Genomic DNA, 27,749 nt, shown 5'->3' with positions numbered 1-27,749 from the left:
CGTGGGGCTACGAGTGGTCTGTTTGGAAAATTTAGCTTTAATTCATTCTCTGTTTGCCTAAATTTGGTTTCCAAAGAAGCCTTAAAATACGTCTTCAGAAAGGAGACTGTAGAAATCAAGGTGTTTGGAGACGTTTGTTCACAGCAGACGACCGTTCAGACTGGAAATCAGTGAGACCTGCATGAGCCTCAGGAGATGCTGGGGGCCCGGGCCACTTCTGCAGCACAGATGCAGAGGCCCAGACGATAGGGAAGGGGTCCCCAAGCACAGTGCAGGAGCTGGGGGTCTGGGGTCCGCACCCCCACTCCATTTTACCGAGTGCTCTGTGAGGCCGGCGAGCCAGGCCGTGGCGGTCCCTTACCTAACTGAAGTGATCGAAATCGCCTCAAAAAATTCACACGTGCCTGGGAAGACCCGGTGAGCGGTCTGTAACCGCGTGTCCCTCTAACCAGCGGTGACACCGTGGGACTGAGGGAAACCACGGAGGGGCAGGGTTCCAAGGCCTCGGCTCACCTCCCTGCCACTTGGTGGGTGCGCGGGATGCCGTCTGCTGAGCGAGACACCATCTCCTGCTCGCAGCCGGCTGCTCCTCCGGGGCCTCGGCCACCCGTGCCAGCCCCCGCTGGAGACTCGGCAAAGGGGACAGCGCGGGAGAGCTCTGGTCACGTGGGGCGCACAGTGGACATCAGCATTGCTACGAGCCACAGGCCAGGAAGCCCATTGTCAACTGGGCCCTGAAATCAGAAACAGGAAGCCGCACGGAGGAGGAGGCGGCGGGCGGTTCTGGTCAAAGGCCCCTCCGAAGCCCGGGTCAGCACTGGGCTCCAGGAGCCTCCGAGGGCGCGCAGGGCCGTCCGTCACCCACCTTCCCCGCGCAGGCTTCTGCGCAGCTTCATTCCCCGTTATCACGGCAGGAAGGCGCACATGGGAGGGAAAGCTGGCGTCTGATCCAGTGGAAACCACCGTTTCCATCGCTGGGAGTGACAGGGATTGTGGGGAGACTATCAAACCTCACCTTAATGTGCCGACGCAGATAAGGCGGGGGCGGGGGGCGGGGGGGCTCCGTGAGTCCCCAAGGACAGAGGGACAGACCCGTGCTGGCGGCTCTCGTCCTCCAGCAGAAACGCCCACGCGACGGGCAGGCTGAGAGCACGTTTTGAGCTCTGTCCTTACGTTAAAGTGCGTAAGAACAGCCACACGTGGCTCCCCGCCCCCAACACGCACAGCTGTCCTGCGCTGCCTTTGAGTGTGGCCGAGACGCTCCCGCTGAGGCCAGAGCAAACAGTCAGGTGACGAGGGACGGCTCGCCCCCAGCCGGCCCGGCGGCCACCACCGCGCTTTGTCACCCGCCACCTCTCCCCCCCGCCGCCCGCCGCGAGGAAATGACTGCTGCGCTGGGAGTCTGGGAACCCCGAAAACATCGCACATCCACAGAAGGAACTGAAGTTCGCGTCTACTGAGCTGCTCGGTTCCATTCTGACTTTTATTACAATGTCAACAAGAGTTTAATTTGTTTTAAAGTTTAGGTTCTTAAATCTGAGTGATATACGGTAGTTTACAGCTCGCTGGCAGGAGCTACCGTGGAAAAAAAGGAAAGTGTGCGCTGCGACCCCGAGCGCGGCCCTGCGGGGCGGGGAGCCGCGCCAAGAGCAGCAAACACGCGGCCTCCCCGCCCGGGACACGGCGGCCGCCACGTGACTCGACACGTCCCTCCCGGCCAATCTCGTCTGGGGCCGTCATCGACAGGAAACGGCCGAAAATGTAATTTCTCGCGCTAACCACTCGCAGATGCTGGCCGGGCTGCCGGCGGAGCGACGGTCCTACCGGGCCCCTTCCTAAAACCCAACGAGGGCAAACGCCGGGCCAGCAGGGAGGGGTGGCAGGGAGCCAGCCCGCTGGGACAGCGCGGCGTGTCCCTCCCACAGCACCGAGCCACGCGGGCCGCGCCGAGCACGAGGCGACGCCGCACGGGGCCGCTCGGGCCTCAGACGCCAGCGTCAGGCAGCCCAGCGCCTGCCGGCCGCAGCTCAGCCCTGTGAAAATCATCGGCGGGACACGCAGGACGAACGCGCAAAGCGACCCCCTCCTGGGCAGACAGGACGGAGGCGGCCGTGGCACGGGGAGGCTGCCCCCGTGGGGGCCACCCGCCCAGCTGCCCGGGGTCCCTGACGGCTGCGAAGCCAGACAGCGTCTCAGTGCAGTTTTCCCCTCTCCCTCCCGCCACGGGCTGGACAGGAGCCAGGGCCTGGGGTAAATCACAGACGTTTCTCAGTGCTGCTGAGGGCTCTGCGCTCCTGCCGGCTCCCAGAGCCACTTCCTGCCGTATCGAAAACAGCAGCAGCTGTGCGGGGCTGATAGGGCCGCCCCGGCAGGCCTTCGCCCCGGGCGGGGGAGAGGATGGGCTGGGGGTTGATAACGGCCCGGCCCACAGCGATGACCGCATCCTGCACTGTCCGCTGGGCTCTGGGAGCCGGGCTGTGCCTCGGGAGGGAGGGCCTGGCTGACTTGGCCTATTGTCCCGAGTATCAGGCTTTGATTAGCCGGGGTCCCTGGGCCTGATAAGGGCGGATGTTTTAGGAGGGGGCCAGGCTCGCTTTGTTCTTTATTGCGTGTGAGTGCCCACGTTACAATCTGGAAGGAAGGAAGAAGCTGGGTTCAAACTTCAAGCTGAAAAAGGTGAATTCCGTGTGCCCGACCTACACTAAGGGGACAGAGAGCCCCCACTGCCACGGCCCGAGGACGGACAGCCGCAGCCGGGCAAGGTCACGCCACGCCGTCCATGCTTCCAAAGGTGATCCTCGACTTAGCTGAACGGCGAGTCACGGGGAGGCACGTCCTTACTCCCGAAGAGGACTTCGTCACAGGGACCGTGTCCCATAAGAACAGGATCAGGACTTCCCCCTGACACTACTGAAGGGAGCGGTCCGAGGGCTGGACCCGTGTCCCACACCCAAGGAGCGGGCACGTGCCCCGGGCGCCGTTTCCTAAGCTCTGTTTCTCCGCGGGCGGGGGGCACGCTGGGGGCGCACTGAGCCCGCGGCGCGCCGGACCCGACCCCAGCCCTCTGTGGGGCGACGGTCAGCGGCACGGGAGACGTGGGCCCAGCCCCTGCCGGAAGGACGCCGGCGGGCCCGCCTCCCCCGGCTTCTGCACAGAACAGCGCCCCGCACCCCGCGCCCTTTCTGTCCGGCTCCTTGGCTTGTGTCACGTTTTCCAGGTGCGTCCGTGTCCTGGCGTGAATTAGTGTGTCGTTTCCTCTTGTGGCCGAACTGTGCTGCACGGCACGGAGCGATCACGGCCTCCCACCCGCTCAGCTGCTGCTGGAGCGTCTGTGCTGCGGCCGTGTGGGCGTGTGTGCTCAGTCCTCCGGGGTGGACACCGGAGCTGGCACCGATGGGGCCAACAGCAAGCTCTCTCGGCTTTGAAGAAATCGCCGAAGTGGCTGGACCGTGTCCCACCTCACCAGTAGCGTGTGAGGGTTCTCATTTCTCCACATCCTCTCCAAAGTTCGCTATTGTCTCCTAGTATTATCGCCACTGTGACGAGTCTGGAACGTGGCCTCATTTGCACTGGCAGGTCCCTTGCATTCCCGGTGGCTAACAACGTCGAGGATGTTCACGTGCCAACCAGCCATTCCTACTTCTTCCGAGGAGAAACGTCGAAGCCTTTCACCCGGTTTTTGGCTGGGCTGTCTGTCTCGTTATCGTTGACACACGACATTCTCTGCGTATTCTGGGTACGGGCCCTGCATCAGATACGTGTCTTCCAAGTACATTCCTCTGGTCTGTGGCTCGTTTTTTGGTTTTCCTAATGGTATTTTTTGAAGAACAACAATGTTGAATTCTGATGAGGTCTAACATCAATTTTTAAATTTTTATGGACTGTTTCTGATGTCATACCTAAAAAAAAATCTTTGCCCAATCTGAGGTTTTCAGGATGTTCTCATATGTCATCTCCTGTTTTACTGTTTTAGCTCTTACATTTAATGCCGTGATCGAGTTGAGTTAATTTTCTGTGTATGGTGTGAGGTAAGGGTCTCAGTTCATTTATTTGCATGTGGATAGCCAGCTGTTCCTGCACCCTTTGTTGGAAAGGCCATCCTTTGCCCCAATTAAATGGCTTGGCATTTTGCTAAGATCGATTTGCCGTGAAGATGAGGGTTTATTTCTGGACTCTCGGTTCTGCTCCACTGACCTGTATATTACGTCGACACCACGCCGTCTTAATTATTGCAGCTTTGTACTAAGCTTTGAAATCGAGAAGCGCGAGTCTCTGAACTTTGTTTTTCGTTTTACTTATTCTGGGTCTTTGAAATTCCATGTAAATCTTAGGGTCATTTTGTCAGTTTTGGGGAAAAAAATCTGCTGGAATTTTGGTAGAGATCGCGTTGACTCTGTAGATCAGGTCCAGTGTGGTCAGAATTAGCCAGGCTGTTCGGTGTGCGGGCAGGGAGCCCGTCCACGAGAACGTTCCGTCTGCACGCGCTTTGCGGGGAGCCCCCCTCCTCCACGGCTCTGGGGCCGGCCGGGGGACAGTATTGCCGAATGGTTTTACGTCCTTGATGACTTTCTGTCTAGTGTCTTGTTCTGTCCATTACCGAGAGTGGAATATTGACAACTACAGCTGTCACTTTTTAATTCTTTCGATGTATCCTTTACGCTCTGTTTTTGTTTCGTGTATTATGGGGCTCTGTTGTTAGGTGCAAATATAATGGTTAAATCTTCCTGCTCGACTTATGTTTCACTCATTATAAAATGTGCCCTTGTCTCTAGCAACGTGTTTTTGGTCCCGAATCTATTTTATCTGATGTTAGTAAAGCCACTCCAGATCTCCTTCGGTCAGTGTTTGCAACGATGCATCTTTTCTGTCCTTTTACTCTCAGTCTATTTGTGCTTTTGAACCTAAAGCTTGTCTTTTGCAGACGGCACGTAGTTGGGTTGTGTGGGTTCCCACGCCCCTGCCTAGTCTAGTCTCACACGCTCCACCCTTTCATTGGTGTGTTTAGTTCATTTACATTGAACGAGATTTGACTGGTAGGGTTTACATTCCCATTTCACTGTTTGTTTTCCACATGACTTGTGGTTTTGTTTTTTTTTATTTATTGTGGTGGTTGTTCCTATGATCTTTCATTAACACCTTCTTTTGTGTTAAATATGTATTTTCTAGAGTATCATTTAAGTGCCTCTTGGTCTTATTTACTATGTACATTTTTAAGTTATTTTCTTAGTGGTTTCTCTAGAGATTATAATATGCATTTTAACTTTAAACAATTTTGACGAATACTAACATTTCTAATAATACACAGAAATTTTATTCTGATATAGCTTCTTTCTCTACCCCTTCCTTTGTGCGACTGTCATACGAGTGACACATTTACATATTATAAGCCCATCAGCACAGTTTAACAATTATTGTCTTATGTATTTTCTTCTAAATCAGTTAGGAGAAGAAAGGTTTCAAAACATGCTATGCTCTTTTTCACTGACCTACGTAATTCCTTTACCGGAGCTTTCTATTTCCTCACGTGGACCTGAGTTGCCCTCAGCCTGGAGGACACCCTTCCGCTCCCTCGTAGGTCGGGTCAGCCGGCAGCAGGTTCCCGCCATCTTTGTGTTTCTGGGGATGGCGCTGCCCCTTTATCTTGAAGGCCAGTTTTGCTAAATCCCGGAGAACTGTTTTACTTCTGGCATTTGGAACACACTGTCCCTCTGCTCTCCGGCCTCTGCGGCTGCTCAGAAAGAAGTCGGCTGTCTTCCCGAGGCTTCTTCCGGCTTTTAGGCTTGTCTCATTTTCTTTGACTTTTGACAGTTTGGTTGCGACATGTCTAGGTGTGAATCTTTGCCTTTACCCTACTTGGAATGTGTTGACCTTTTTGGGTGTGTGAGTTTTTCATCTAACTGGAGAGACTCTGGCCATTATTTCTTCAAATATTCTTCCTGCCCGTTTCTCTCTCCTCTCTTCCTGGATCCCCACCGTGCGTGTCTGTGTGCTTTATGATGCCCCCATGTTCGCTTCTCCTCACTTCCCGTTCTTCCTGTTACTCAGACTGGATAGTCTACTGATCAGACTGGATAGTCTACTGATCAGACTGGATAGTCTACTGATCTTCCTGCAAGTCGTTGATTCTTTTTCTCTGCCAGCTCCGATCTCTTGTTCGCCCCTCTAATGATTTTTTTTTTTTTCCATTTCAGTTACTGTTACTTTTCAACTCTAGAATTTCTACCTGGCTCTTATTTAAAAAATTTATTTCTATCTCATTATTGAAATTCTCTATTTGATGAGACATAGCTGCCGTACTTCCCTTTAATTCTTTAAACATAGTTTTCTCTAGTCTTCGAGCATGTGTGTAGAAGCCGATGGGAGCCTTCGCTGCCAAGCCTAACACCGGAGCCCTCTTGGGATATTGTCTGTTGCCTGTGGGTTGGTTTTTATCCCCATGTATGGGACATATTTTGTTTCTCTGCACATCTCATACTTTTTTGGTTGAAAATGGACATGACGGAAAGCGTATAATAGCAGAAGCAGCACCCGCACCATGATTTGCTGTTATCGTGGGCTCTTTTTTTCTCCCTGTTGCTGCTTATTTGATTAGTGACTCTCCTGGACTAATTCTAAAGATTCTGTATTCTCCACAGTGTGTGGCCACTAAGTTCTCTGTCCCACTTTAAAAAAATTTCTTGTTTTTATTGTTAAGCCTGGCTTCCTAGGGGTCTCAGGTTAGCATGGTTTAATAGTCAGTCAACTATCAGCTGGGAGGTTGCTTTAAGTGCCTGGAGCCATTAAGTCTTCCACCTTTTGTCGAGGAGGTCTGTGTGTTGCAGGCAATTCACAAGCCAGCCTTGGCTTTCACTTTTGCTCGTGCAGGGTCTCAAGGTCAGCCAGAGGTGCGCACCTGGGGCCCGCTCTTTCCACAGGCCTTTCCTGAGTGCGTGCACACGTGTAGTCTTCTGGGTTCCCAGGAGCTCATCACCTGTGGTCATCCAGTCTGTCTAGTCCCCGCTGACCCACCAGAGACCACAGTGCCCGGCGAGGAGCGCGTTTCAGGGAGCTTCACGACCAGTCACGATACTGACTGTCCGGGGTCGGGGCGTTTAACGGAGCCCACGACGAGGCCGCTGGCTTTTCACACTAGGCTCCGTGGAGCTGGAGGGGGACAGGAGTACCCAGGTCAAAACACCACAGATCCCGCCGTTCCCACCGGTGTCCAGTTTTTCATGAATAAATGTTTTTCATTTGTTCTGCCTCTTTAATTTCCAGATTCTAAAGTCATTGGTTGGATAGTTTTGTCAGTATTTTTATTGCTTTTAGGGGGACTGATTCACCGAGGTTTTCTCTCCATCATTCTGGAAGTCTCACCTGTCTTCCTGTCCTTCTTGAGCTACCAAAACATGCCTCAGTTAACAACCAGGAACTCTCTGATGAAGAAAAAACATACACTACATTCCTCTTAGCTTGCAAGGCCAAATAATACTTGAAAGCTAGACTTTTGACCAGGAAACTTTGCATGTCATATCTCTAGTAGGGAAAAAATATTCAATGATGTAGCCTGACCTTGGTAGAGACTGTTGAAATCAGAGCTGGCAGATCACAGCAATGGCCCTGGTTCTGTCACCGGTTAGCTCGGATCTCGAGCAGGTCGAGTGACATTTCTCTTGAGCCTCAGTTTCCTCTCGTCAGGTGGGGGCGACGTTGGCAGTTTTGCCCCGAACGATTGTGCTGAGGTCGAATGTGCAAGCTGAGAGAAACGTGTGCAAAGCCCCCGTGGAAGCGGAGGCCACGCCTCCGGCACTAACTGCTGCTCCTGCCGAGGGCTTTTCTGTTTGCTGGCCACGACGTGTCCTGTTGGACCAGGAACAGCCTTTTCAGCTCTGAGAGAGAAGACAATTAAGACAATTGCAATTGTCCGTGTTCTTCTCTGCCTGGACTTGATGGAGTCTGTGAGCCAGTTGTTCATCGTTCCTTAGGAACCCATATGCGAGAATCTGCTGTTGCATCAGGCAGATCACTTAGAAGTGGCGGTGCCCGGCTGGCTCTCTGCCCGGAGCTCCCGGGGCACGGAGCCAAGTGCCTGGCTGGAGTTACAGGCCCTGGCTGCTCTTAGGAAAACAGTCGTCCGACAGATGTAGACAGAGGCCTCCCCTGCCCAGGTTACCACTGTCTCCAAAGAGACGCCAAGCCCTGACAGCCTATCAGCACCTGGGCTTTGTGGATGTGGCCACTACGCTCTTAAATACCTCGCTTTATGGCCTCACGCTCTGGTGACACAGCACAGTGGTATGCTACTTGCTGGCGCACAGATACGCAAGTGTCTGTAAAGAGAACTCGTTCTTAAGTAAGAAAACTCTTTGAAACGTATGAGCACCAGAGAAAGAGCACACGCAACCCACAGCCGACGCTGCGTGCTAATCAGCAAGGAGGATGACGCCGGGGCAGGACGTCCGCACGGCCAGGACGCAGCCCAGAGCATCGGCACCAGGGCAGCCGCACCGCGGCCACGAGGCACTCGCTCGCCCGCAGTTCACGGCCGCTCAGGGCTCGCCTGTGACCAAGGACAGCACGTCTCCCACGTGCCCCACGGTGCCCACGCACAGTCACATCTGCACACCAGCTCTCGCTCCCCCTGCTTCTTGGCGACGGTGTTTTGGGCACTACATGGCTCTAAACGTGCCGACCGGTCAAGCCCCAGAGACCCCGCCCCTTCGCTTTCTGCTCCGCCCCTATTTCTTTCCCTCAAATTAATAATGTCCATCTGAAGGAGGAAAGAGGCGAGGACCTATTGTTAAGGGGGAAAGGCGGAAGGCGGACGTTAGCGTCCCCCCGCCAGGCGTGCAGAACTGTCTCTGTGGAATGGGGCCTCGGTCAGCGCGGTGTGGGCCCAGGGCCGGGGGTCCGCGCTCACAGTCCTGTCTACACCGGGCCGCTGAGGAAGTGCCCAGAACTCACAGCCGCCCCGGCTGCGGCCTCGTGCAGAGCCCAGGTGCGTCCAGGACGGGCCCTGAGGACCTGCTTCGCGGGGGTTCACCCCACGCAGCCCAGGTCGCCTCAGCGCGAGATCGCCGTGACACAGACCCTTTCAATCAGCGTCGGCCGGAGGGCCTCAGACCTGGGCGCGCGCCAGGTTCGTAAAACTTTCCATGAGGAAAGCCTTTTGTTGTCTCCCCAGCTTAAGCTCAGGAAAGGGGGCGGGGGTGGGGGGACGGGGCCCAGACTCGGGGCAGACGCGGTCCTGGCCGCCGGGCCACCTGCTTGTTGCTTTAATGACATCTAGGCTTCAGGACACCCGAGAGCTCCTGGGGGGGCCTGAAAGGGCCGATTGTGGCGGAGGCGCGGGGCGGTCGCGGTGACCACAGGGCGGGCGCAGCGCAGACAAGCCAAGGCCTTGGGAGCCGGAGCTCAGGCCCCACGCTAGCAGAACGGTCGCTGTGCTGGTGCGAGGCGCCACACGCACGCCGGAGCACAGTGCGTGCTTCAGAGCTGTCCAGGACACGCTCCCAGCAAAGCATATAAACAGGAGCGTGTCGGTGACACACGCAATTATGTGTGCACATGCGTGTGCATGTGCGTGGGGCTGGGCCGCCCACAGGGACAACTGTCCCTTGGAGGAGGATGGGGTCGCCGGCCGGCTCTCCACAGTGGCACTTCGCAGAAATTCCAGCAGAGAAATTGGCTCAGCAACAGCTTTTGTGACATAGTTTAAAGATCTACATTTAAAATAATGTGTGATCGGTAGCACTGTCCTTCAAGTCATGTGCTCTCGTGGCTCTACCCAGCCTGAGAAGTCAGCGTCAGTAGCCCCAGTCTTACGAATACCGCTGAACCAAGAATAAATCATAATTGAGATTTATTTGTGGGCCAAGTACCCTCGAAACAAAACCTGAGAGCAGAAGCAGCTGGAAAACAAAGAAACCCTAAACCACGTGGGGGCTCCCTTTGCGGCGAGCTCTCTTGCCTTAAATTCTCCTGAGATGAACAGAAATTTGGAGGGTTAAGCTGAGGCCCTGTTAGAGTGTAGTCGATCCCTAAATAATGCAAACGACGACCATTTCTGTCCCCCAAATGCCCCCGGCTCTCTGGAGCTGCCCCTAATACCCTATAGGAATTGCCTCCTTCACTCCACACGCCTAGAAAGCAAAACGAACGTCAGAGCAGTGCGCTCGTGAACAAGGCTCCTAAACCCGACGTAGGCCGGCATCGTCAGCATCACCGCCGAGTGCAGACCCCACACCGCCCTGCTGACCCTTGGGTGGCTGTGGCAAGCGCTCCAGGAAACAGTCTGTGTGTCGAAGGGCGAGGCCAGGTTATCCGTCACCTGGGGAGCGAACCGCCCCACACTCCACTGTCACTGCGTCCCTGTAAGTGACGTGTTATAAACTGCAACACGCTCTGTGCTGGCTTCTCCCACCGGGAGGACGGTGAGGGTCCAAGAGGCCTCACCACGGCACGAGGGACACACTGGAGGAGCAGCAGGTCGGCGGCCTGCATGGAGCGTGGACCCAGCCGCGGGCAGGATGAGCGGCGTCCGCACCCCCTGGGAAGGGTCCGGCCGGCCCCCCGCTGTGGTGGTGGGATGGGCCCTCCGGTGAGCCCACCAACCTCCCACCTCCTGCGTAATCAGCGGGAGTAAGTGTCTGCTCCCTGACGCGAGGCCTCTTGTAGTTAAGGGCGTGGACTTCTCCGTGTTTTGCTCTCCGGTCCTTTTCTGTTTGGCGCGCCCTCCCGGGGTGGGCTGCAAACTCAAACCCAGGTGTGCAGGGGCGACAGGCCAGACGCCTCACCGTGCCACAGCTGCCGTGTCTGAGCAGTGACACTGCAGAGGCCGGGGTTCCACGGTGCCCCCGTTCCTTAGGAGACACGGTGAAACCCAAAAAGACGCACACTGAATCAAGCGACTCTACGCTCACCCTAATCAAAGCGAAGCAGGAGTGGAAGGGAACCGGGTCGAGCAGCTGCACCGCCGTAAGGTGCTGCCGCGCCACAGGTTAAGCAGCCAGAGGCGCCTGAAGTCCGTGGGCAGGTGACGTGCAGGCCTGGGTCGGTGCACACGCATCCTGGCACGGGCAGCCTTGCTGCCCCATCCCCTCCCCCTCCCGCCCGAGACGGGCCGCGTGCGGGGCTGTGCTCCCAACACACTGGGCCCAGGGTGCTGTACCAGCAACATTCTCTGGAACCTTCCTGCCCCAGAACTTGTGGGCATTTTGACATTGACCTTGTTGGACAAATTAATTTTCAAAAACTTCACCACTTAGAGCATAAAGTGGGGACAGCAAAGCATCAGACTACTGGCTTGTTACCCAGGCTTTACAGAGCATCCGAGCTAAGCTCACAGCCACCCTCACCCTCTCCCACTCTCCCCGTCGAGGGGCCACGGATGCACACTGCCCCCTGAGGCCCTCCAAGTTCGGGGCGGGAAGCCGGGGGCCGCGGTTCCTATGCCCAGACCGTGGCCTGGACTCTGCCTTCAGCAGCCCTGGCTGACCTACGTGGATGGAGGTGCTGCTTGTACGAGATGGGGGTCAGGGGCCCCAGCACCAAGTCTGGAGCAAAGATCCAGCCTTGAGACCCTCCAGGAGCCCCGACATCTCTGCAGACGGCTCGCCCAACTTCCCCCCTGCTGCACAGCTGTGAGCATCCCGAGACTTCCGGGAAGAGCCAGGCCCGTCCTACGTTCCAAACGCCTGTGGGCTCAGGGAGCTGTTGGTCACTCATGCAGTGACAAACGTCCCGTCCGCTTTCCTGACTGGGTCGGGATGAAGTTTGGCTCTGCTGCCAGACAGAAGCCCCACAGCCTGCGTGGTCAGGGGCCACTCCCCGGGCAGGTCACTGGGCCTGCGTATGGGGCCCACTCTAGTCCCTTCTTGGCTGGGAGCCGCACGGAGGGACACCTGAGCTGTGTGGGGCTGCAGCTCAGACACACGGCACGTGTACCCCGCAGGCGCCCCAACTTTGGGGGTGTGTCCCCTCTGAGATGCTCATTCTAGGGGTGGGGTGCTGGCAGAACTTGGTCTGCCATCCCCATCCGCTGCCAGCTCTGGGAAGAGCTGGGGACATCCCCGTAGGGGTAGATCAGGGTGTCTGCTGCGAGGGCCCAGAGCTGGCAAGCAGTCTCCAGCTGCTCGGGGCTTTGCCTGCTCCCCGCTGTGGTTCTGGGGACCAGCAATGCAGCATCACATGGGGGGAGGAAACGTGCAAAAGATAGCAGTGCATTTACTGCTTTCTAGGGCGGCCTTGGGCACGGCGGCCTTGACCATGATCCTAGTCCTGACCCCGAGAAATGAGCATCGCTTCGCTCTCACGGCCTGAAACCGCAAGGCTTTGTGTGCGACTGACCTGGGACTGTGGCCACTCGGTGGGGACGAGGCCCAGGGACGGGGGCAGGAGGAACCTACTGTGCACGGGCGGCTGGGCTGGGCAGGACCACGGCACGGCCTGGAGACACGTGGACAGACAGCTGCCCACGGGGCGGGTACAGCCTGGCCGGGGCTGGGGAACCCCCGGGAGGCTTGGCGTGATCGGATCAGCACTAGGGGACAGAGCTGCAGTCATGGGGAGGGGAGGGGAGTATGTGGGGGTCAGAGAAGACGCCCGCAGAGCGTGACCTTGCACTGCAGGTGAGAGCCGGGCCCGGAGCAGAGAGCACAGGTGTCTTGGAGGTGGTTTGAGGCAGGGCCTCCGGGAGTCCCCGAGGGGAGGGGAGGGAGCTGCCTCACGGTGAGGAGTCTGAGCCAGCTCTTCAGTCACCACTGGGCTGACAGTGACAGGGACATGTGCAGCCTGCTCCGTAAGCTGGGACGGTGTGCTCAGCAGGCGGGTGGATGCCCCCCGCCAGGACTGAGGGTCTCGACCAGGACCCGCTTTCCCAGCTTTGACCTCACCGCCGAGTCCAGAGGGCCCAGAGACCCGCCAGGGTTGGGCACCCCGCAGCCGCATTCCAGCACCCCCATGGGGCACTGAGTCCACCAGATGCAGGCCACTGCCCGGGCCCAGGCACCTCAGGGTGGCTCACCACCCAGCCCGACGAGGCCACACTCGGCCACGGGAGGCGCCAGGGCAGCTCAGAGCAGGCAGGGCACTGCCCAGCTGTCGGCCCTCGGCTGGCGGTGGAGGCTCGGGAAGGACTGGAGCGCGTGGGCCCCGCTGCTCTCTCCCTGCCGACGGGCAGGGGACCGGGCTGCAGGGCTGTGTCCAGCCTCGGCTGGACACTGGGCGGAGGGCAGGACCCACTGGCACTCTGTTGACCTGGCCGTGGTCAGGGCCCTACGTGTGCTCGGGGGCAGGTTAGATGGACATGACTCTGGACTGGACTGTCCACGTGAGCCTGGCCCCCGGGCCCTAACGACCCCCTTCAGGCTGCTGAGGGCAGCTGTGGGCCTGGGGGCTGGGGAGACTCGCCAGCTTTGGGGCACTGTGCCCCTGAGCACAGAAGGAAGGTGAGACCTTCCTCAGTGCAGGGCAGAGGCCGTAGAGCCGGAGACTCACGAGATGGACTGCGGGGGGCTCGGAGCCGTGAGCAGAAGTGTCCCACCAAGCGGACGGGTCTGTGGCCTGGGGCACAGCGCCCGCCGAGCCTGCGGGGATGCTGGGGGCTGGCACTGCAGGACTTCAGTCCCTGAGGCTGTTCCCAGGCCGGCCCCACCGCTCCTGTATGGGGCGGGGCCAGCAGAGTCACGCCCCCGCACGGGGCCAGCAGCTGCAGGAGCCGGTACTCTTCCGAACGAAAGGCCCGCTGGGAAGTGCATGGGACTCGCTCACGGAGAAGCCCGGCATTCACTGAGACTGCGGGGGTGGCCTACGACCTTGACTGGCTTTCAGGGAAAACGGCTAACGGCTTTGAGGCCTCAACCTACAACCTGGAGGCTGGGGAGGCCGAGGACCATGTTCCTGGGGAGACCAGGCTGGTGTGACCAGGGAGGCCCTGGTTTTCGGCTCCTGAGTCCAGCAGCTGGGGAGGCAGTGGGCAGCTGGCCCCAGCATCAGCTGGCACCGGTCTGTGTAACGACACAGGCCTGGGGACGGGAGGCCCGGCTCCCACACAGTCGGCCCACAAGCCGGCCACTCCACGACCCAGCTGCGGTCAAGGTGGCCCAGGTCAGGCCAGGACCTCCTGCTCCCACTCAGCTGGAGCCGTGCTGGTCCCCAAAGAGTGACCGGAACACACACGCTCAGGAGGGTGGCGTCCTCTGCCCCCACCGTCCAGGAGGACCCTGGGCTCAGGTTTCATGGCTGTCAGCCTACGGCAGGCGTCCCACCTCCTCGGCCACCCCGAACACGCACGTTCGGTGGCGTGTCTGCACGGAGCGCGCCCGCGTGCTGGGCCAGGAGCCGCCCTGCTCCCTGCTGACCGTCCATCAAGCTCCCGACAAGACCACCGCCGCCCTCACGGACTCTGATGGAGCCACGCCGGGCAGAACGTCCGTCACCGTTCGCTACGCCTGCTCAGGCCCCGAGGGGCTTGCCCTGTGCCCGGCTCCCGGCGCCTCTCCCGACGGGGCTGCCAGGCAGTGCTGGGTGGCTCGGCCCGCCAGCCCGCGATGCCGAGGTTGTGGGCCGTGTCGCCGGGACAGTGTTCCCGAGGGTCTGCGGCGGCCACAGCGACGAAGCAGAGCTACGCGACCTGGGCCGGGCCCTGCCCCCTGTGCGGTGCCACCAACAGCGGCAGAGATGTCCGGCGCAGACACCGCGGGCACCCTGCTCCGCCACGCCCGGTGGCCAGCCGCGTACCCCTCCTCCGCACACTCGGCTCGGCGCCAGGCCGAGCGCCCCCCAGCTGCGGGCACTTACCGTCGTCCAGGTACAGCTGGTCCAAGTCTTGAGGCTCTCGCTTGACCGATACGGGAGTGGGGGCCAGACTATGATTACTGTCCTCACGCACCTCGGGCAGCGGCAGAGGCCGGGTGGCTGCAGACGCTTTTTCCAGAACCTTCGGCAGCTGGTGCTGCAGGTGGCCCATCCCGGATGGGCGGGCTGGGCTGCAGGACTGCAAACAGGTCGGCTCTTGGGCACCGGGCAGCAGTGGAGAGGAGGGGCTGTTGGCACAGAGCGCTGGCTGGTGACCCGGGGAACAGCTGCTGCTCAGCTGTGGACTCACCTGTGGCTGCTGGGGGGAGCCTGGGTGCACGCCCATGGGTCTCGGCGCCTCCTGCCCCAAGAGGGCCCCTCCGGCTGGCCGCTGAAGTCTGAGGGGGTCGTGGCCCGGGTTGGCCATGCCCTTGCTGTAGGGGGCAGAAGAGAGGTCGTGGAGCTTCGGGCTGGCGCTGGGCGGCGGCGACATCATGGTGCTCCTCTGTGGACAGGGCGGGAAGCCGGCCACGAGGCAGGCTCCCGGGCCGGGCGGCATGGCGAGCTGCTGGCTGTAGCACGGCTTCGGGAGTGGGCTTAGGCCCTGGCTTGCTGGTCCACAGGTCAGGGCCGGCTCGTAGTCATCTGTGGGTTCTGTCTTGATGATTGGAACTGTGAGAAGGAAAGGAAGTTAGATAAACACAGGCCGCACACGGGTGCGAGGGGGCGGGCAGTGGCCAGGACACCCTCCGAAAACAAGCGGCGTCTCGACTGAGCCCCCGTGTCTCCTGCCGGGTTCTCCCACCCAATTAAAAAAGAGGGCGTGAGTCATCGGCTCCGGAGAGCTGCAGCTGGTTCTAATACTGAGAGCACTATTTTCCTTGGAAGCTCCCCCAGCACTAATGTGCTATAAAAATCCATTTGCACAAGCAGCAGAAGCCCTGGACCCGAGGGCCCGCGGATCTGTAGCAATCAAAGCGAATGTGTTAACTTGGACGCGGAACCGCGTCTTCGCTGCTACCGACGCCCTCTGATAAGCGCCTGCGCATCTGGCACTAGCGCACAGCGGCCGCGTTAGGAGTCGGTGGAAACCCAGCGGAAGGGAGGCTGGCCGTCTGTGAGAAGAGGAGCCTTCAGCCCCCAGAAATGGAAACTGCCTTCTCGGGCAGCAAAATCGCCACCTCCCTTCCCGCCCGGCGGTTTCCGGTCCTAAACGGAGAGCGTGTGGAAGCCACGGCCAGCCGCCAGGCCACGCTGGCCGCCGAGGGCGGGCTCCGAGCTGCTCCCAGACCGTCCCCTGCCCACCCCGCAGGGAGCTGACGGTGCGGACGGAGCAGCGGGAGCGGGGACACCGGACGCCTCCGAGCTGCTCCCAGACCGTCCCCTGCCCACCCCCGCAGGGAGCTGATGGTGCGGACGGAGCAGCGGGAGCGGGGACGCCGGACGCGAGGCGGGTGGGGAGCTCTCCCCAGGCCCGGCCGGACCGGGTGCCTTGGTTCCCACGGGGAGCAGGGGGAGGTCGGGTGGGCGTCCTGTGTGGGGGTTCCGCCGGGTGCCGCCCCCGCCCTCTCTTCCTGTGGGTCCACGTTGTCGTGGGTTTCATGCTTCCTACACCCGTTTACAAAGACACACCTCGACGGCCATTGTTCTGAGTGACTAAAATTCACAGCAGATGCGGTGCTGCTTCAAACGAATGAGCTGTCACCAAACCGTCCGAATCACATTTTCGCCTCCTTCTGTGTGCTGGCAGGCGGCTGCCGGCGGGGCAGTCCTGGCGAGGGAAGGCCCCTCAGTCACAGCCTTCGCCGAGTGCGGCCCAGCGCAGACGTGCCGGCCACGACCCGCCCGGCCCCTCCCCGGGTCAGTAAAAGCATGTCTGCGTTTTGCGAGGAGGTGTTTGAGGACAGTCTTAGCAGCAGGCTGCTCGTCTGCTCCCCACGGGGCGGCGTCCATGGGCCCCAGTGCCAGAGAATGCACGCTCTCCCTGACGCAGGCGCCACGTGGGCAGCTGCGTGTCCCTCGTTCTGCCTGGCCGTGCCCTGGGACGAGCGTCCTGCGTGCTGGCCCAGGCTTGTCTCTCGCCCGAAGGCGGCACTCAGACCAAATGGCGAAGACCGCTCCGGGCACGAAGGCCGGCTCGGGTCCTCCGCGGCCTGAGCTTTCAGCTCTGGGGATGCTGATGGAACTGTCCCCTGCTCTGCTCGTTCAGCTTACCAGCCTCTCCCAGCCCCACTCCCCTTCTCATCCCACCCTTAAGGGGTCCTCCTTGTGCTCTGAGTAGGGGCGCACGGTTTCAGGTGCTGACCCCGGGAGGCAGGGCGAAAACGCAGGGCCACAGTGATTCGAGGGTCCCCCTGCACCCCCCGCTCCCTGCAGACAGAACCACGGCCCACGACATCACCTTTGGCTGAGAGTAAGGAGGACATGTGGCCTCCGCCCAGGACCCCAGTGTCCCCAGCATCCTGGGACGGGACGAGCCCAGCACGTGCTGAGAGGGGTGGGCGAGCCCGACGGAGAGCAGCAGCACGGAGGCCCCTCACACTGGCGCCCCCAGGGTGCAGGGCAGGGCGCTGTCCTATCAGCCGCGCCAAGTCTCCACAGAGCCCGGCTCACTGCCCCCAGCGGCCGGGCGCCCGCCTGATCCTGTGGCCATCGCCCTGCACGTTGCTGGGGAAAGACTCTCCGTTTCAGCAGAGTGTGGTGGGTCGGGGCTCAAGTCCCTGTGAGGTCGCGGGCTAGAGAATGCCGCCATTGGCTGCGGAGGAACACGAGCTGGCCGTCCTCAGGGTTGGATGTTTGGCTGCGTGTCACTCAAGTCGCCATCCAGGCCAGCAGCTGGGAGCCTCTGGGAGGGGCACACGGCTCCAGAGGGTGTGAGCGTGTGGAAAAGCCGTCTCCCCCAATGAGGTGAAGATTCCCTATGTGAAACCCCCTTGTCACGGCAGCCTCAGGCCCTGGGGACAGCACTTGGGCAGCCTGGGCGCCCAGAGCTGCCAGAAGTCCCAGCGAGGCCCGCCCGAGGCTCCGTGTGTGGGCTGCGCCCGAGAGCGTAAGCAGAGCACCGGGGGCTTGGCCGGGTCACCTGCGAAAGCCCGCCCCCCGGGTCCTTCCATCACCTTCGCAATCAGCACACCAGAGATGGGGTCCTGCCGGCGAGCACCCCCGCCCCAGCCCCCGTGGCCTCGGTGCCGGCCAGCAGCCCCCGGGACAGCCCTGCGGCCGGCTCTGGGGGCAGGGTGCAGGTTCCAGGCACGGCCCCATCTGGAATCACCCCACCTGTCCCCAGCATGCTGTAAACCCAGAAAGGGCAGAAGGCCACAGTCAGCCCCAGAGATCCCGGACCTGAGGGCTGGGGCACGGCCGTCACTGAAAACGGCGCCAACGGGTACACACGACACGGACGGGGTAGAACCACAGTCTCCCGGGCGGCAGAAGTGTGGGCGCGACGCCGAGAGCGTTCGGGGCTCTGGAGTCGCTGTTGGCGCGAGTTTAACTGAGGCCCTGGGGGACTCGCTCCGGGGCGCGGCACCCTCAGCAGGCACAGGCCAACTCGTCACTTCCACGACACGTCCCCTGAGCTCCTTAAACATGCTGACCCTGTCTGCTCCAGTGACATTTAAGGTACAGCCCAAAGGAGCTTCCCGAGAAAGGCCAGTAGTGCCCCGACCTGCCGAGCGCCCCGCCGGGGACGACTCCTGGAGGCCGGCCAGCGGCCCACGGGATAGCTTCGAAGGGCAGGAGCGAGCTGTCGTCTGTCTGCTCAGCCTCATCGTGTCTGTCACTGACACCTGGTGTGAAGATACTGCGTGTGGCCTTGACCCCCACACGGGTCTGTCTGCACGGCCCCCCCTGAGCCGGGGACACAGGAAACGTGACACCTGCCAACGGCACCAGGACCCACCCTCTCATCACAGGGGCGTAGACGTAGGCTTGAAGCCACCAGGCTGGGCCCAGCCCTGCCCGGCCTTCCCAGGACTTCCCGGTGGCCGGACAGGTGAGCCAGCTGCTGGCCTCTCCCGTCAGACATCCCTTCCTGTGTCCCTGTGTCTGCAGCTGCTGCCGCTCCACTCCCATGACAGGCCTGATCCTCGCCGGCAATGTGCTCCCACCTCTGACCACGTGGCCGGGGTCAGAAGGTTCCAACACGAGGCCATCGCGACAACGCCCTTTGGGAATAAACTCGCATGCACTTACCTGAGGGAATCCCCACCTGCCTGCTCTAGGGGCTCTACACAACCCTGAGGACTGAGGGCCACTGAGAAGTGGCCAGGACAGAGCCCCCTAATGATTCAGTGCCAGGTGCAGAGAGCCCCAGAATAAACCGCGCTGGCTCAGGGACAGACAGGTCCCCCGCTCATCCGGCCCAGGGGATGCGGGACAACTTGGGCAACACGAACATGCCACTGCCGAGACTGGAGCCGCACCGCACCGGCCTGCGGCACCACGACGCTGACGGGCGTGGACACGCGGCGACCACACCCGCGTCTCAATGCGCATCTCACGCGGGTTTCAAAGGAAATGACAGCCCCCCCCTCCTGTAAACCAGGGCCGCGGGGTGAGGCCCCTCCTGCTCCCCACCGTTAGGGAGGACGGGCCCCTCGGTGCAGAGGCCTTGGGCGGCGGGGCGCCCTGTCCCCTCGCCCAGAGCAGTCTCCTCCCAGGCCTGACACTGGCTGTGACGGAACGTCTGGTCCATCTCTGCATCCACCGCGCTGGTTTGGGCCGGAGGGGTGGTCACAGAAGACCATGCCGCGGCTGGCTGAGGTCGCCCTGTCAGCCGGTGGCGCATTTACAGCCTGCGTTTGTTACAGACGGCCACCGCATGAAGGTGGTGCTGACCTTTCAGGCCTGCTGTGGCTTCAGGCACGCTGTCAGGGAAGGGGGCTGCAAGCCAGCAGTGCAGGTCGCCACCCCAAGCGGCTCAGGCTCTGCACGGAGATAGCGGGCGAGGTCCGATGGCGAAGCCACCACTCCAGCTCCGCGTCCTCGGTCAAGGGCGCTGAAGCTCACTGTGTCTGCCGCCAGCATCTCACTGAGAGTCTGAGTCTCTGCCCCAGGAGTGGTGACATCAGGGCCTCGAGCCCTGGGGAGGGTCCGTCCCAGCACGGGGACTCACGTGTCCAGGAGCCAGGCCACAGCATCTTCCCACAACGTGCAGACCAAAGGAGCAGGCCAGGTCCCCGCCCTCCGCACCCCTGCCCCACCTGCAGCCTCTGCAACGGAAGTCTGTGGGCCAAAGAACATTCCAGAACATTCCTGGCCTCGCCTGGAGAAACCCCAAGTGTGGCAAACGGGCTCCACAGGGCAATGGCAGGTGGGAGGCGCCTTCCGATGGGGCAGCCCCGGGAGCAGAGCAGACGCCTCTCTGCTTCCCGCCGACTCCCCCGCCTGCCTCTGGTCAGTGCCTCGTGCACACGAGCTCCAGGCCCCAGTTCCCATGGCGTGCAGCCTGGGGCCCTGCCACAGTGTCCCACGGTGGTCAGAGGTCCGTGTGAGCCTGCTCTTGTTGGGGCTCGGCCACCCGTCCCATCCCATCCACATGCCGTGCTGCAAGCTTTCGGACACATCCTTTGAAACCAAGCAGCACACACCTGGACAGGCCTCAGGCCGCCCTGATGTCCCGGCCTGCCGATGACCAGCTGATTTCCACCCTGACTTCACCCAGGGACTCGGTGCATTTGCAAATAGCCACCACTGGCTGTTTTAATCGGTGAACAGAATGGGCTGAGCTGACAGTGACTTGGTCCTAGGCCTGTGACAAGATCCAGGGGCAAAATCGAACTTGGTCCCAACTTGGTCTTGAAACCCAAGCTCCCAGTGGGATGAAAAGACAGTGGGCAGGGCCAGCTCCCGTGGGTGTCGGGGGCAATGCGGTCTGATTCCTGCCAGACAGGGGAGTCCAGACCGTCCCGAGGCCTGTCGGCCATTACGGAGAGTTCCTTTTCCCTCTCTCACTGTCCAACACTGAATGCACTGACCAGCTCCCCCACGCAGCAGCTGGGACACGCGGGAGCAGGGCAGGAAATGCCGCCTCCCGTCCATCTGTGTAGAGACCGGGACCCAAGCACGGGAAGGAGCCAGTGTCGTGACCATTCTCGGAGCCCACCCTGTCCCCTCAACTCAAAGGCAACCCCAGTAATCCAACTGCGAGACTGGGTCTGGGCCCACCGCTGACCCGGGGGCGAGTGACGACAGGTGCTCTGCCCATTTGTAACGGGGGCGTTGGGGACTGGCTCCCACTGGGCATCAGTGCCTCGTGAACCCAACTGCTTTGTTCAGAAAAGGATGATAGGACTTTAAATAAATACAAAATGCCGACCTATTGTTGAGTTCTCAGCCTTCACGTGACTGACGCCTGCAGCCCCGTGGCCTGCAGCGTGGTGGCGCTGGCCCCATGACGAAGGCGCGAAACCCCAACGCCGACCTCCGCAAGCGCAAAGCGGACATCATCTTCCGCGGACGCGCCTTCCCAGCGAGCGGCCTCCGTGTGCTGACCGAACGTCAAGGTGGACTGGGCCACATCTGGGAGTGACACACCAGGGTCCACTTGCTCAGGGCGCTGCCCAGGTCCCCCCCGAGCTCCCCGCCAGACGGATCTGAGCTGGAGAGAGTGTACTGCCGTCACCCACTAGCTGGTGGCCTTGGGGCTCGTCACATCGCTCCCTCGGGCCTCCGTTTCCCAGCTGTAACACGGGTAAGGACGGCGAGGGAGACACGGCACCGTCAGGAACAAAGCAATGGGCGCGGAGCCTCCCCCGCCCTGGGGGCTGCTGTGTGCCCCCCATCTCCAACGGCACAGGGGCGCGGGGCCAGGACTCGGGGTCCGGCAGCACGGCCCAGCGCTGGGACCCTGCACAAGCCAGGGGACGCTGCTATGGACGAGACTGACCCCACGTCCACGGTCGCTGTTTGCAGACGGGGCCTTAGCAGGTAGTTAGGTGAAGCGAGGTGCTAATAGGCTCCAGATGTGACGGGGAAGGGGTGGCCTCGGCAGGAGGAGCGAGATCTTGCCCTGGCCCCCTGTGAGCACACGGCGAGGAGGCGGGGTCTGCAATCCGGAAGGAGGTCCTCCCTGGGTCCCCATCCTGCCTGCCAGCCCCGAGCTCGGGCTTCTGGCTTCCAGACTGAGCGGTGAGCGTGCTGAGAGGCCCTGACTGGGGTGCTGTGTGACAGCGGCCCGACCTCGTCTCACATGGCTTTCTTCATCTGCAGTAACTCTGGTCACCAAGTAGCAACGGGACCCAGTGACACGACGCATGCTGGAACGGCCCGACCGTCGCAGGCACTGGCGCAGGCGGGGAGCTGCCCCTCAGTCACGCCCCTGCTCACCGCGGGCCCCCGTTTCAACGTGACCTCACTGCTGCAGCTCGCATCGCGTTGCCAGGCACGTCTGCTGCCCTGCACAGAGCAGGTTTTGTTCTAAACTGAGGAAAACAAGGTCAGATTGTCTCCTGTTTGTTGCGAGACATTAGAGCCCCAGGTTCACCATCAACACAAACACGAGCGCCGGCAACTTCAGGGCAGGTCGTGCGTTTTCTAAACAACGAGGAAGGAAAACGCGGATTGAACCACCCGAGTCGCCGGCCCCCAGAGGCAGAGGCGCCCTCTCTGGGCGCAGGGCCGGGCGGCGGGTCCGCGGAGCGGAGTCTGCTGACCGGGCGCACGGTGAGGGAGACGGCGTCTCCCACGCAGCTCAACCGGCGCCCCGCCCGCCGCCCGGGCTCCGCGAGCGCCTCGGGCTGCAGCCACCTCAGCGGGTCCCAGCGCCAACCCGTGGTGTTGAGCCGGGACAGAGACCCTCGGTGGCCCCGGCTCCAGGCGGCAAGCACACACTGGCTTAGTGCCGGCTCATGGCTACAGGTGTGTGTCCACCAGTCTTCTCCGGGTTCAGGGACATGGGGACCTGTCACCTGGCTAGGCTGACGGCAGACGATGGTCAGAGTGCATGAGCCGAAAAATACACCGATGGCGTTTCAGCCGACGGTGCCAGACGTGCACTGGAGGGGACACAAGTCACCCCAGCGGCTGGCCTCCCCGTGGCTGTGAGTGTGGGGCCGTATCCCCTGTGCTCACCGAGACCCCCCCGAGAGCTGCTGTGGGACCAGGCCCCCCACCCACGCCACGCGGCCGCGGCTGGTCCCCCCACACGTAACCCGACGTCCCTGGCGTTACTCTGACTCACTTTGCTTTCGGTGGCCCTCAAGTTTCTAAGCCAGACCCCCTCCCGCCCCCCTCTCTGCCAGGCTGCTTCTGCCCAGATTCCATGCAGGAGCCCTCGGGTATGGTCCCAGCCACCGGCCGTCCCCTGAGGCACTGCACACGCCTCCAGCTGCTCCGGATCCAGCGCCCCATCCCTCTGCCTGTCCCTCCTCTGATGTCTTTGGCAGGCTGTCCCACCCTCGCCCTGGGGCTGGGGAGCCCGCGTGTTGCTGGCGGTCACGGAGTCGGGCTGTGCAGTCCAGGCGCCCCTTAGATAAACGCACTGGTACGCATCTGTGACTGGAGCCCTCCCGACACCTGGGGAGCCCCTTCCAGCTCTGGCCACCTGACGGAGGGTCAGCGACGTGGTGGCCAGGCACGCATCCTGGAAGCTGAGGCCACAAAGGCCTGGCGAATGGAGGAAGCTGGCCCAAGACAGCCAGGCTTCTTGAGCCGCAGGGGACGGCTTCCAGCCCCCGTCACACCTGACGGTCACTCCCATGCCCAGCCTGTCCTCACTGCTCTTCCTGGGGGGTCTGGAGCCCACTGCCAACACCAGCTTGCACCCTGGGCACCTGGTCATGACACAGTTGAGCTGAGCTGACTCAGGAGGAAGGTTCCAGAATGGCCATGGACCAGCTATGCTACTGGGCAAAGTGGCCTGCCAGGTGACCATCCCGAGGTCTCAGGGACCCTGCAGGAAGCCAGCGACTAGGATGGCATCTTCTCCTTGCCCTATCCGCCCCCGTCACCGCCTCGGCTTGCCCTAACCCCCACCTGTCACCCCTCGGCTTCATCAGTCTTGAGAAGGGTGCTCCCAGTCAACACCGCGGGCTGGCGGCTCACCCAGGGCCAATGGCTCAAGCTCCTGGAGGCCCACTTCTTTGTCTATTAAACGAGGGACATGCATGAGTTGGGGCTCAGGTGGGGACCTGGGGTGCGGGGCTATGGGCAGAGGTTTGCCAAGTCTCGGTGGCCCCAGCTGGCCACACCCTCCCCACAGAAGCCGAGGGGCCACCCAATGTCACTAGTGAGACGTAGACGGACTCCATGAAGGCTGTCACTTCGGGTTGACCTTTAATGCAGCGAATTTGGGAAGAAGGAGCCAGAGCACTGGGTGGAGAAGCCAAACCCGGAGTGTGCCGTGAGGACGAGGCCGCTGGGCAGGTGGGAGGCCTTGTTGAGGCTCCACCCATGACTCGGCAGCCCCGGGGCCAGGGTCCAGCCAAGAGCGCCAGGACCGAGTGCCCCCAGGACCAGCCAGCACACGACTCGGCTCTGCCGGCTGCTCAGAGCTGGGTCCTCACGTCGGCGGCCACCGTTCTGGGCTATGCAAAGACCTGGGCCAGCGTGGCCACACGAGGCTGCTGCAGACACCTCCTGGCTGACCGGCCTCGGCCTGCCACCCAGGCCACGCTGCTGCTCCCGGCCACCACGCGGCGATCCCAGGCGGCACCTGGCTCTGTTCCCGCCGGTCCCGCCTCTCCCCCACTGTGCCCTCCCACCACGCCCCACGCAGCCCTCATGCTACGCTTGCTTCTGGCCCTGGCCATGCAAATGAGAACCTAGAATCTACTTCCCCTCCTTCGGGAGCTGGGCAAGTATTTCCAGTCGGCCATCACCTCCCGAGAATCACCGATGTCACCAGGGTGTCTCCAGCAGGGGCAGGAGGGTGTAGGTCCTCTGTCTTGGTAGGGATCCTTCTCCATCTGCTGATGTCTGGCCCACGACCCACCCCCCGCCCCAGGGTCGGGACAGAGAGTGCAGGCCAGCCAGGGGCTGCCATCCGGGGGTGCTTTGTCCCTGGTCAGTGGCCCTCCCCAGGGGCCGGAGCTGTTCCTCCCCAGTGCCGAGCAGGTTTTGTGGGGAACGTGCCCCAGGCTGAGTGTGGTTGTCATTGCATGGCCTTTGGGACTATGCAGCTGTGAAGGACAAGCAGGTCCCTGGCAGGGGGTCCTGGCAAAGATGGTCTGGGCTTCCCCGGTGGAGCTCCGGGACTGTCCCCCGCCCGCTGTTAGTGCCAGGTGGGCAGGGGGTCCAGGCGCCATCATAGGCATTTCTGGGAAACCAACTAAAAACATCTGACAAAAAGGCGAACTCCCCAAGACCCAATTTTTGCCACGATTTTCTTATTTTATGTAATTTTGAGGCCATCGGAGTTCTTTTCATCGTGCCAGCTCCCACCTTGCTGGCTTGTCCTGGGCCGGGGGCTGCGGGCGGTGTGGCCCCCCAGGCCAGGCCCTTTTCCGCCTTTAGTTTGAGCAGACATTTGGGAACAGGTCTCGGAGCCGTCACTGCTGCCGGCGCGTCTGTCCCGGATGGGTGCCGCGGCCTTGGCTGGCTCTCGAACGAGTTAGACAGGAGCAGTGACGAGGCGGGAGCGAAGGGCGCCGCCGGCCGCGTGTGCGGGCGCTGGTGCGGTGTGTCCTCCCATCGCGCCCGGGCGGCGGAGGCGTGGCCGCGGGCAACCTCGTCGGCTGTGCTCGTTCACGGCCCCTCACTGGACAGGAAGCTCTCCCCGTTAAGCACTCGGCCCCCCGCGAGGGATGAGGGACCCAACGGCCCTGCCCCTCGGGGACCCCCGCCAGAGCCCCCTGCACTCTACCCTACGACTTCGTTCCTGTGTGAGCGCTGCCTGGAGAAGCGACCAGGCCACCCTCCGACGGCAGGGAAGGGGGGTGGAGGGCCGAGGTGGGCGTCACCCCGCGGGGCTGCCATCCGGTAGGTAGGTTAATCTGCGGTCTCATCATCGGCAACGTTAGAGCTGAGACGGGAAGTGGGGAAGGTGACAAGAAAGTGACGAAGGTGTGGCCCTTCCCACCCCTCAGTGCTCAGTCCCAGCGCCCGAAAGCCCCGCGTCCTGCGCTGGGACAGGGAGGGCACCCTGGCGAGTGGCGGTTCGGCGCCAGAGCCGGGCTCTTCCCAAGGCCGGTGTCCTCGCGTGTCGCCCGGGGCGGGCGCGCCGGGGCCGGGAAGGGGGGCGCCGCCACACTGTCCCCTCACTTCCACCTCGTTCTGAGGGAAAAGCTGAGACGCTCGACTGCGCGAGCTTGCGCACGAAACCGAATTTCGCGGGCGGGGTTTCCATGGCTTATTGCCGTGGTCCCGTCCGTTTCAACGGCTCACATTAGGAGCTTGAAAAGAAGCTGCGGGGCTGAAGGGCGAACCCCACCGCAGGCGGGTTTCTGTGAGGCCACAGCGGACTGAGCGCCCTGGGAGGGGCGCGGCCGAGTCCCGGACGCGTCAGCCCCTGGCCACCGAGGTGTGCGGGGCAGGGCGCAGACCAGAGCACCCTCCTCCTCAACACGCTCCGCAGCGCACCCGGGGCCGTGGCGAGCTGCGAGGGTGCGGGCGGAGGGGTCGCGGTCCCCGCCCCCCGAGGACGAGGAAGAGGACGCTCTGCCCGAAGCCCAGGCAGCGCAACGCACGGCGAGGAAAACACCAAACCGAAACTGCTGTGGAGCCGAGTGTAGCATTCGTGCGTTTATTTTTGTCGACAGCCCCGCAAGGGCGGCCCGCGATCTGGCACCGGTCGCTGCCGGCTGAGGTCCCTGCCTCGGGGCTCAGCGGCTGGTGGCGGGCCCTCGTCTCCCCTCCGCGCACCCCAGGAGGGCGCCAGGGCCTGGCAGCTCGGCGCTCCAGCTCCGCAGCACGTCCCAGGGGACAACTGAAGACGGGAGACGAGGGCCTGCAGGCCTGACGCCACCAGAAGGGCTGAGGGGTGCAGGCCCGAGGGGCGTGGCTCAACCTGACGCCGAGGGCTCTGCAGGAGCACTGAGGCTGGGGTGCCAGCGAGAGGGAGGGGGCCGCAGGGTGTCGCTTACAGCACGCTGGCAGAGGACCCGGGTGGACGTACAGCTTGTGACGGGGGACCCGGGGCGTGTGACGGGGGACGTGGGAGTGGGGATCGGGCCCTCGGGCGTGTGACGGGGGACCCAGGGCGTGTGACGGGGACCCGGGGTGTGTGATGAGGGACGTGGGGTATGTGACGGGGTCCTGGGCAGAGGCAGGTGTGGTGACATGGTTGTTGGGGCAGAGGGCAGCCGTTATCCCCGTGGGAATGAAAGTGCAGCCCGAGTGACTGCTGCGGGGCGGGTGGCACAGGATGGCGCACATACATGATCCAGTCATGTGGCCCGGGGCCTCAGTCGCCCCACATGTAAGAGCGGTGTGCCTGTCACACACAGGCCCTGCCCTTTCTGACACAGCGCTCGGCGCTCTGTGAACCTGGAGTGGATGCCGCCCAGAACATCAACATTAGAGCTATTTTCTAACCTTCTGTAGAAAGAAATTTTTCTGTATAAGGCCTAGGTTTTCTTCAAAACACTCAATATTTGGTCAACCATGCTTGAAGTTTAATTAGGACACAATCATTACATTTTCAGAAAAAGACTAAATATTCCCTTTCGTAAGATATATTGTACCCTATTTCAGAATGGATAAGATTCATGACGTATGTGCAGTACAGATCACAAAAGCCCAAGGGAGCCACAGAACACGAGGACGACACCTGTGTCCCCACCCGCCTCCCGCCCTCGGACCACTGCAGACCTCCACTTCGTGTCCATGCTCGTGGTGTGGGAACTTTACAGCAACACCTTATTTTTCGAATCTTCGAAGGCGTGGCTAATGTTTGCCTGACAGTTCACATCAGCGCAGGTGTTTTAAGGCTGTCTATCATCTAGCCTACTATAAATGACATTTTACGTTAAGGAAAACGGAAACCCTCGAAAAAGTCCTTGCTTCACTAAGATGACCACACGGCTGCTTTTGCG

The 27,749-nt window shown here is 61.4% G+C and overlaps 1 protein-coding gene across 2 annotated transcripts in view; it reads right to left on the bottom strand.

Annotated features, from left to right (window-relative positions):
* The window catches only part of NFATC1 (nuclear factor of activated T cells 1), a 92,033-nt gene that overhangs the window by 14,263 nt on the left and 50,021 nt on the right, over nt 1-27,749 (bottom strand). The window contains exon 9 of one of the 2 annotated variants that reach the window (XM_006913740.2): nt 14,779-15,447. In XM_006913740.2, the coding sequence (XP_006913802.2) occupies nt 14,779-15,447 (669 nt within the window). The remainder of the gene's footprint in view (nt 1-14,778; nt 15,448-27,749) is intronic. The other variant, XM_015590831.2, reaches the window with a different exon arrangement.

This window comes from Pteropus alecto, unplaced genomic scaffold (assembly GCF_000325575.1).
Source record: "Pteropus alecto unplaced genomic scaffold, ASM32557v1 scaffold14, whole genome shotgun sequence".
In the NCBI taxonomy this organism is placed as follows: Eukaryota; Metazoa; Chordata; class Mammalia; order Chiroptera; family Pteropodidae; genus Pteropus; species Pteropus alecto.
Note: the sequence above shows the minus strand (reverse complement) of the source record. Positions and strands in the feature narration are given on the sequence as shown.